This window comes from Rhinolophus sinicus, chromosome 2 (assembly GCF_057876585.1).
Source record: "Rhinolophus sinicus isolate RSI-liver-muscle chromosome 2, RSI-T2T, whole genome shotgun sequence".
In the NCBI taxonomy this organism is placed as follows: Eukaryota; Metazoa; Chordata; class Mammalia; order Chiroptera; family Rhinolophidae; genus Rhinolophus; species Rhinolophus sinicus.
Genome location: NC_142502.1, coordinates 105,960,855 through 105,970,944, shown reverse-complemented (window position 1 = coordinate 105,970,944; position 10,090 = coordinate 105,960,855). Strand labels below are relative to the sequence as shown.

General features: G+C 46.6%; 1 protein-coding gene across 3 annotated transcripts; it reads right to left on the bottom strand.

Annotated features, from left to right (window-relative positions):
- Positions 1-2,495: 2,495 nt before the first annotated feature.
- On the bottom strand, positions 2,496-7,645 carry LOC109450931 (HLA class II histocompatibility antigen, DO alpha chain). Of its 3 annotated transcripts, XM_088795846.1 has the most exons (6): positions 7,488-7,627; positions 5,964-6,017; positions 5,769-5,850; positions 5,067-5,348; positions 4,839-4,974; positions 2,496-4,614 (listed from the first exon to the last, which is right to left on the bottom strand). In XM_088795846.1, exons 2-6 carry the CDS (start codon positions 5,973-5,975, stop codon positions 4,608-4,610), a joined length of 519 nt encoding a protein of 172 aa, XP_088651972.1. In that variant the 5' UTR covers positions 5,976-6,017; positions 7,488-7,627; the 3' UTR covers positions 2,496-4,607. The 3 variants fall into 3 exon arrangements, with proteins under 3 accessions (XP_088651972.1, XP_019594259.3, XP_074188862.2); XM_019738700.3 differs by having other exon boundaries at positions 5,769-6,017; positions 7,488-7,645; XM_074332761.2 differs by having other exon boundaries at positions 5,067-5,255; positions 5,769-6,017; positions 7,488-7,645.
- Between the last annotated feature and the right edge of the window lie 2,445 nt (positions 7,646-10,090).

Sequence of the window (10,090 nt, the reverse complement as noted above, 5' to 3'; positions counted from 1 at the left end):
GACAGAGATTGTCCCAAACTGTGAAGGGCATAGCGGTCTGTGAGTCATAAGAGAACCCTGTTCTCTTGCAGCACCCAAAGCAAGTGGGGAAGAAAGCTGGCTGTGTGGTGCAGCTTTGCAGTCCTATCCCAAAGCAGTGGAGACTACTCCTCATCAATCATTCCTTTGCCCCAAGCTTGATGCAGAAGCCACAAAACAGCCACTCTGAAGGGACCGTCCAGGTTAAGACCTAGGCATCTGGAGTTATCAGTCTGGACAGATGCAGGAAGACAGAAGGGGCTGTCCAGTGTTTCTGCACAACCATGAAAGAGGGAAGCCCCAATTATAATTGAGGTTGAATTTACTACTGGTCTCATGGAGGTAGGAGGTAAGTTTTGAGTCCAGTTTAAGATGACTTACAGAAATTTACTATTTCTTGCTCTTTGTGCACTGTTTTCTTGATTTTGTGGGCCAAGAGTCAAATCCACTACATATGAAAAGCATTTACCACAAAGCCTGGGACATTATTTATGTTCAGTAAACAACAGCCAGTGTTACTAAAACCAGCCACAGCACAACGCAAGCAGGTTTTGGAGCAAATGAAATGGAATTACGTAGAATTCCACAAATGTCTTAATGTTCCAGTCAGTATGTCCCAGACACTAGGACAGGTGTTGGAAATGTAAGACACAGACTTTCCTTGGCCTAGAGGAACGGCACAGGAAGATACATACACAGTTACTCTGACACATGACAGAGTGTGGCAGATACTATTGAGAGAATGGGCAGAGTATTAGGGGCTGGGATAGCAAAGGCTTCACAGAAGCCATTTAATCTGGACCTGGGGCGAAAGAGGTAAAGCTTTGATTGGTTGGCAGAGGAAGGCAGGTTCAGCACCAAGAATAGTATTGCAAGGCAGAGAGGAGTAAACATTTATTGACTATTTTTAGGGGAGCTTTTGGGAATAAAGTAGATTGGGGGCAGTTGGAGAAGCATCTTCACCCTGTAGGTAATGAAACACCCGAAGGAATTTAAAGCTGGAGAAAGGGAAAAAGAAAATATCCTATAAGCATCCAGACAGAGAAAAACAACAGACCTCATGCAAGTTTCAGGATTCAGTATCTTTTGGCTTTCAAAAATAACACTGGAAACTAAGAGAGTGTCAAAAAAGGCCTTACAAATTCTGATGAAAATTATTCCCAACCTTAAATTTTATACCCAATGAAGTGATCATTCAAATGTGAGAGTAGAATAAATACGTTTTCTGACATATGCAAAGCATATAAAGTTTACTTCATGTGAACTCTTTCTCAGGAACCTAAAAGAGGAGTGCCTCTCTGAAATAAGGCAGTAGACCACAAAAGGGTCATTACTGAATGTAAGAAACAGAAGGACAGGCAAATCCTGACAAGGATGATGATGACAGCTGTGTCACTGAGGGCAACTAATTCAGGTCAGAGCAGTCTTCTCAGTTAAGAATGACTTTTATCCAACGATAAAATTGACAGAATACCTTGTGTGTCTGATTGTATTTGAGAATGAATTTTACGTTAATAAATTTGTGATTCATTAATGATAGGTACATAAAAACCAAGCAAAGAAAAACATGATAATTATTAACTCCAGGGAAAACAAAAAGTTCTCTAGTAAAGGAAGAGCAAGCATGGTTTACCCTGTGGTTTGGCTGTGAATAATAGTCTTTCCATGAGCATAAACACTGGACACCAACCTAGCCAAAATATCAATATAACCATGTTAAAGGAAGGGGATTTGAGAAGGGAGCATGTGTGTAGTGTGAGGATAAAGAAAATCTAAATCCTCCTCTTCCCTAGTGGGAAGTAAAGCGATAAAGCCTAAAGCTGCAAAATCAAACTCATGCTGTAGCAACACAAACATGTAGCGATGTGTGGGGGTCAATACTAATAGAATTGGTTTAAAATAGTTGAAAGTTATCACGTCAGGGGGTGAAGACGTGGTAGTAGAGGGGGCTGGAGACTGGAATTGTTCATTTAGCAAATCTTATTGAAATACAAGCATATTTGACTCTTTAAACTACATGTATAGCATAACTTTGCTAAAAATTAAAAGAGAGTGTGGCTAGGAAGAGGAGGTCTGGAGGCAGCCTAGGCAGAGCACTCAGAGTGTTCTGGGAGGAGCTCATGGGGTGGGGAAGTTGGGCTATAGAACAGATTTGATGTCTCATTATACGGGAGAGATGACATGTTCATTATTTGTGGTGGTCGTGGGGGAAACCCTGCAAAGAGGAAGAGTTTGAAATACAGAAGAGGAAGTAACTACGAAGTGTCTATTCTAAAAGAGATTAATGGGAGCCAGATCAAGAATGCAAGAGGACAACTTTTTAACGAGAGACTATTTACTGAGACTGGAAGTGGAAAAAAAATGTGAGTATGAGGGCAGAAACATAAATCTAAAATATTGGGAATTGTTCCTAGAAGTTCCACTGACTTCTGGGTAATATATACATCGTGAAAAAAGCACATTTCTGGTCAAAAGAAGACAATTTAATGACTTTATTAAACATAGGCCAGAGATCAGAGAAATGCCTCTCCAGGGATACATTAAGTTAACTTTTAAGCAGAAAGTCAGCAGAGATCAGGGCACGTTACAGACAGACATATCTTGTGGTGTCTTCTGAGAATCAACCTGTTCTCTCTCTCTGTGAACAACCCGACCCCTCGCTTCAGAGGTGGGTGCTCAGCAGCCATGTTTGTACTGTGGGAACTCGTCCCCCTGGTCACGGTACATTGGACCGGGATGGACACCTGTCCAAGTTTGACCAGTCATTTATTTTTCCAAGATTTTAAGTTGTGAGTGGGAGACGTAGTCTCAGTGGGTGTCTAGAGCTGAGGTAATACACAAACTCAGGAGCTGCAGGGTGGGCATGTTAGCTGAAAAGGACAGTCCACACACAGAGAGCAATGTGGCTAACATATGTAGCACACAGAGAGATCTGGACAACACAGACCATATGGCCCCGAGAGAGAGCAAGAGGGACTGCTCTAGGTGCTGCTGGATTTTCTGTTCTGAGTTCTGTTCCCTGTGAGGCCTGGCTAAAATCTGCCCTGGGTTTCTGGGCACCACTCCTCTGTCCTTGTTGTAAATACCCTCTCTCCTTTTGGCTGTGATCATCCTAAGAGGGTTTCTGTTACTGAAAACAAAACCCCGAGTAGGAGGATCCTCCCTGTTTTCATCAGTCTTGATTTCTCCCAACGTATTCTCTCTTGGGAAGTCCACAGAGACCCCGTAATCTCTTGGTATCTTTCTTTTCCAGGACCAAATACTCACAATTCAAATCCCCATCTTGCTCCTACTTATTTGTATCTTGCTGGACTTCTATGCCCTAAAAGACCCAGCTTCTCCAGAAGGCCTCCTGGACCACCGAAGACCCCAGGGATCCCCTCTTCCAATGACTGTCAGTGGGTCCCAGTTACCAGACCACAGTCTGGGCCCAGAAGAGCTACATCAGCATGATCTGGAACTTATCAAAAATCACAGACTCACTGGCCCCACTCCTCCCAATCCTGAGATTCTAATTTGATAGATCCAGGTGAAGCCTGTACTTTTTAAACGGCAAGTGATTCGTTTATGTTCATTCTGGTTTGAAAACCACTAATCTATACCACGGATTTGGTACTTGACATAAACTAGTTTGTGTGGTTTCTATTTCTCTGTGTGTATTTTTAATTTTGTTCACAGTAAACCAAAATCTTCCATGCCACGTATTTAGAGAGCATTCAAGTGGATCTCTCTTAGATCTCCTCTCTTACCAGATATCTTGCTAATCTACTCTGCTACCCTACTTACTGATATAATTGACCCCAGGCTGAGGAAGTAGCCATCTTATGAAGCCTCAGACCACTCTTGCCATGCATGGGGAATGTAGAAAAAAGAAGATGACATCATAGATTATGGCTAGACACCAATGGCCTCTTCATTACAGAGTGAATCTGGACAAAAGTAGAATCTTCATGAACCTTTCCACTCCCAGTGCCTTCAGAATGGTTTTTGTTTGCAGGGACTTATAATGAACAAGATACTCTGCATCCCTTTCAGGAAAAATCTGAATTCAGAAGGCAGATTTCTTGAAATCCTTGTGAAGTAGCCGATTCATAAGTAACACACAGTGGAGTTGATGAGTCAAATGGAGGACGACATAGCTGGGTCAGCCTAAGGATAACTGCCAATCCCCAGCACCGGGTGGTCATGCTCAGTGGTCATCACCCAGAATCCCCTCTTCCAAGTCCCAGCATTTCTTATACCCTGAGCAAATTGGCCAAGAACTGGTACAAGTGCAAACACTACTAATGAATTTACTGCTGCTAGCCAGAGCTTTGGGTAGAGCAAGAAAGTGTGTGTGTGTGTGTGTGTGTGTGTGTGTGTGTGTGTGTGTTGGGGGTGAGAAGGATTGCTAGTACAAGTGCCCTACAAGTCCTGCCATGAGTACCGGGGCCAAAAAGGAGGAGAGCTATAAGACAGAGGTTGATCCCATTCAGAGTCAGCACAGTGGGGACGTAACTAGTAGACCATGGCACTGAGCATGCAAGAGCTGCCGGAAACTTTCAAGGAATCCATAGGATGTCTCCCACAATCCATGTCTCTCAGAAGGGTCAGTACCTAAAAGAGCAAAAACCATATGACCAAGGTTGTTGGGATCCTATCTCTGACTGCCACCTCCTCCAAACCTCACCCCCTCACCTCACCTCTGCCCTTCTATTCCCTGCCCACCACTTGTCTATGTTGCCTTCTCTGCCCCATTCCTCCCCACAGAATTTCAGATTTTCCACCCTCATCCTGTGCAGAGTCATCACTTTCCTCCCCAGCCCCCGGGGCCTCTGCACCTGGGGGTGCTGGACCGGCATGTGCCTGTGATGATGAGGACGACGCCCACGAGGGAGCCCACCACGCCGATAGCCAGGCCCGCGGCACACACCAGGGTCTCTGTGGTGTCAGGCAGCAGGGTAGGTACCTGGGGCTCTGGGAGAGAAAGGAAGGTCAGGGGGTGCAGAAAGGGGATTCTAGAGTAAAGGGAACATGGCCTGAGGAGTGGCTGGGAGGGGGCCCCGTACCCCAGTGCCTGAGGAGCGGCTCGTCCAGGCCCCAGTGTTCCACCCGGCAGTCGTAGACGTCCTCTGCGGAGGGCACGAAGGTCAGGTAGTGGAACTTGCGGAACAGATGGTCGGGCTGGGAGTAGAAGCTGGTCTGCGCCACCCCATCTGTGACTGTTTGCCCATTGCGCAGCCACGTGATGTTGATCACTGGGGGGAAGATGTTGTCCACCATGCAGATGAGGACGTTGGGCTGGCCCAGCTCCACGCGAGACTTGGGGAGTACGGTCACCCTTGGAGGCACTAGGAGACATGAGGCCCTGAGTCCCAAAGGATCATCCCTACAGCTGAGCCTTAGAGGACTGAGACTGAGGGAGCTTTCCCCCTGCTTAGCCATCTGCGGGCAGGTGACCTCGGGCAGGAGTGGGGGACAGAGGGAGAAGAGACTGAGGAGGGCAGTGGGGGCACCCGGGGCTCCTATAACTGACAGGACCCTGAAGGGGAATCCAGGTGGGGGGTTCCTTCCTTAGGAAGGAACGGGGGTTGAACGGGTCTGGAAAGATCTAGAGCCTCCTGGCAAAGAAAGGGCTGAGGACCCCAGTCGCAGGTTCTGAGAGCGGCGTACCAGAGCCGACAGAGGCCTGGGAGGTGGGGCAGAGGCTTCTCTGGGCCTCCCCTGCCTGACTGAGGGCTGGGGGGTCAGAGGAAGGGCCAGGAACCTACTGTTGACAGCTCTGGTGCGGTTGGAGCGTTCCACCAGGACGTCCAGATGAGCTTTAATCACCGCAATGCTGGCCAGCCCACCCTGCGGGTCAAAGTGGGTGAAGTCGCCAAACTCAGGCAGACGCCACGCAGCCTCCCTCTTCTTCAGCTCCACAGAGAACAGCTGTTCCCCGTCAAACTCGTAGGTGAACTGACCCGAAGCATCATAGGACTGGTAGAAAGCTGGTCCGTAGGAGCCCATGTGGTCAGCTGTGTCGGGTGAGTTCAGGACCAGGGAGAGAGAAGAAAATATGTCAGTCTTGCCCACGACACGTGCTGTTGAGTCTGAATCTGTGCCACATCTTGGGTTCTGAGGGCGGCAGAGTCCAGTTCTGACCTGAGCTGGTCCTTGGAGAGTGGAAGGGCTGCTGGGGGCAGAAGGGAGAGGGCAGAGGGAAACAGGCATATGGCGAACACGCCAGCCAACAAATATACAGGTGCGGCCTGGCACATCGGTCTGGGACGAGGAGAGGCTGCCTAAAATCATGTCCGGGATTCCCAAGGCTAGATCTTGGCTATGGTCATCTGCTCTAAGTGTGCTTTCAGGCCCTGTGTGTGAGATGGGCGGGGGGGCGGGGGGTGCAGGGTGAGGAGAAAAATAAGGATAGGAGTATAAGATGGAGCTTGGGGCACAGAGATGCAGAGTGGACGGATGTGAGGGAAAACAGGTGATGGCTGATAGGAGTAAGATGTGTGACACAGAGGGGCAGCCAGATGGCTCAGTTGGTTGGAGCGCGAGCTCTCAACAACAAGGCTGCCGGTTCAATTCCCGCATGGGATAGTGGGCTGTGCCCCCAGCAACTAAGATTGAAAACGGTGACTGGACTTGGAGCTGAGCTGCGCCCTCCACAACTAGATTGAAGGACAATGACTTGGAGCTGATGGGCCCTGGAGAAACACACTGTTCCCCAATATTCCCCAATAAAAACTTAAAATTAAAAAAAAAAAAAAAGACTTATGACACAGAGACCAAAGGGAGACCAAAGGGATAGAAGAAGGCAGCCCGAGGGGTGGCCCCAGGTATTGCCAAGAGCACTGGAAAGGACATAATTGAGGGTTCATGTCCCAGCTCTTCTATCTCAGAGCATTATGATTCAATATGCCTCTTCCCATAACTGCAGCTCAGTTTTCTGGAAATTAGGGGTTAGGTTTTCATTGGTAACATTCCTTTTGTATTCTAGGAAATTGTTTGTTCAATCGTGGTTGGAGGACTACTGTGAGCCCAGCCCGACGCCAGGCCCCCAGGAAATACAGACGAACCCCACACAAGGAGCTCACGTCTGGGGCAGGATAACAACAGGTGAGTTGGTAACTAGTGACACGGTGATAAATACCGCAAGAGAACTGGACTTGAGTGGGTGCACTCCAAGCCAGGAAATGGCAGAGAAATCAGGATGCTGGGAGGCAGTAGGATGGAGGGTTGAGTCTCAGAAAGGGGGAGGGAATTGGGGAGGTACCTGAACCTGAAAAAGCCTGAGCAAGACACTGGCATGGCTGGGCTAGGGTGTACCTGTATTCTAGGTCCAGAACAGACATGCGAGGTGAGAGGGTTGGGGATCTCTTGGTAAAGGAAGTTGCCCTTATATAAACCAGAGGGAGAGGAGCAGTTCATGCTCTGTACCATCTCTCACGTAAGCTGACACCCCAAATCCCTCCTCACCCAGTCACCACAGCACTCACCCTTGATGGCCCCAGCTTCCTGGGGGCTCAGGAGGGTCATCAAGGTGTGGAGTCCCAGGACCAGCCCCTCACTGAGGACCATTGCCCTCTGGTAGTCTTGGTAGGTCGGTGTTGGGGGTAAAGGAACAGGAAGAGGTAAAGAGGAAGAAAACAGATACTAGGATGGGGGGAGACCCCTGCTGTATTCAGCCAATCAGAGAAATCCTCTGAGGTAATATAGCTGTTGCTGGGCAAAGTAAGGAGCCTGGGTGAGAAGATGGGAGGATTCACTAGGCCCATGTACACCAGGGAGGCTCCCTCCACAGGAGAGTCAAAGAAAGTTTCTTTTCTGGGGAATAGGAGGGGCTTAGATCAACTGTTATCCATCCTACAAGAAGGCACCCTCTGAAGGAGGAGAAAAGGTCACCAGAACACCACACAGCTGAGCTCGAACGAATCCTCTCAGTCTTGATCTGTGGTGTAGAGAATCACTCTCCCTGTAAGTTTCTGCAGACAAGTTTGGGGTTAAAAATAGAAACTTTAGCAGGAAACTTGAAAATGGAAACAGCGGATATTCAGTAGAATAAAAATCCTTTAAACCTTTAAATCGCTTTAGAAAATATTACTTTATTTCATTGTGTGAGAAAAAAATGTGTTAATTGTTACAGATGTTTAATCTAAAGAAGAGCTGTAAGGAGCTTCAGTGGGCTGTTCAGAGGAGGGCAGAGGGTACCGTGTAAGCTCCGCTTGTCCCCCAGGTTCCCTGGGCACCCTTCACGCTGCTTGGAGCCTGACCCAAATTACCACCCTTGTCTTACGCTTCTGGTTGGGCTCAGCCAGTGGGAGGCACTGGCAGAATTTTGTCCAATATAAAAAGTACATATCAGGTTAACTGTCCATCCATGTAGAAAGAAGTTTACCCAAATATCTGAAGACCATTTGTCAAAGATCATGAAATAAATGATTTTCAACTTGGAAGGAATCTAAGAAATCATCCGAGACGTGGTTCCAAACCTGGCTGCACAAGCAAATCACCTGCAGAGTTTGTTAAAAATATAGATTCCTGGGTCCCATCCTGACCTGAGTTAAATCAGCCTTTCCAAGGGTAGGGCCCGGGGACCTGTGTGTTTAGCATTCTCCCTGGGTGAATCTTGGACTCATTCCTGGCAAAACAAGCAAACAAACAAGCAAACTTCTCTGATGCTCTGTCCTCGATGAATAAGGGATCCCTACACTGAGTGAAGCAGGTCGTGATCATGGCTTCTGACTTTAACCAAATTACAACCAGCAACAGACTTGGGTGGCACCATTTATAGGAACTCTAACTTTAGTACTTTCTGTTTCCATCCCCAACACAACACATAGCGGGTGCTCAATAGATATTTGCACCAGAACAAATGGTCCTGCTCTGGTTGGGTCCCTCACCACCTTTCTCCTTTGGGGTGGGAGCTAGAGCCACACGACAATGACATAATAGATCGGTAAATCACGGAAAGCTCACAATAGAGAATGTTGCTTGCTTAGTAACAGTTGGGTATTGAGTGTTTTTATTTCAAAATACTTGGAGACTTTTTTAAATGTATGGGGTTGTTTTTTTTTGTTATGAACTTCTAATTTGGTTGTATTATAATCCAAGAATCCTATCAGTATGATGCAGCTTAGAAATTTATTGAGACTTGCTTTATAGTTTGGAATGTGGCCAACATTTGTAAATACTTCACATGTGCTCTAAATGTTGGATGGAGAATTTTAGAAATATTTCTTGCATCAAGTGTGTAGATTTTGTCATTCTAATCTATCATATCTTTCCTTATATTTGGACTGACCTGTAAATAACTAAGAGTAGTATATTTAAATCTCCACTTATGACTGTAGATTTTTCTATTTGTTTCTATTTTTTAAATCACTTGTTGCCCGCTATGTTAGTAGGTTCTTGCTTTTCGATATTAGTATAGTCTCAGTGAGTTGAGCCTTTTCCCATGTGTCCTGATAGTCTTGCTGTCCTAAAGTCTGTTCTGTCTGATATTAATACAGCTACACAGCTTTCTTTTTGTTAGTATTTGTTTGATATATGCACTTCTATGCACCGGTGCTTTACATGTAACTGTTGTAAATATCGTAAAGATAGATTTTGCTTTCGATTCAATCGGACAATCCCTGTGTTCAACCCACGTATTAGTCAAAGGGAGCGAACTTGCTTCTGCAACAGATAAACACTGAAACCTCATGGTTTGACAAACCACAGGTTTATTTTTCACCCATGTGCAGTTCAAGGCAGGCTGTACACCCTCTGTAGTTCTTCTCCAGAAGGTGACTCATGAACCCAGCCTAGCCTCATCTTGCATCTCCACTACTGAAAAGAACTTTGCTTCCAGCTTTGCAGACAGAAGAGAGAGCCTAGGGACGGCACACCTGTTCTTATGGCTTTGGACCAGAAACTGCATGCCTCTCTGCTCCCATTCCATTGGCAAGAATCAAACCATGTCCCTGCCCAAGTTGAGAAAATGTAGTTTAGTTGTGTATTCAGGGAAATGTGATAGTTTGGTGACCACGTGGCACCATCTTTGCCCCATCCAAACTATATTTATTTTGATTATTGATGTATTTGGACTCGTTTCTAATGC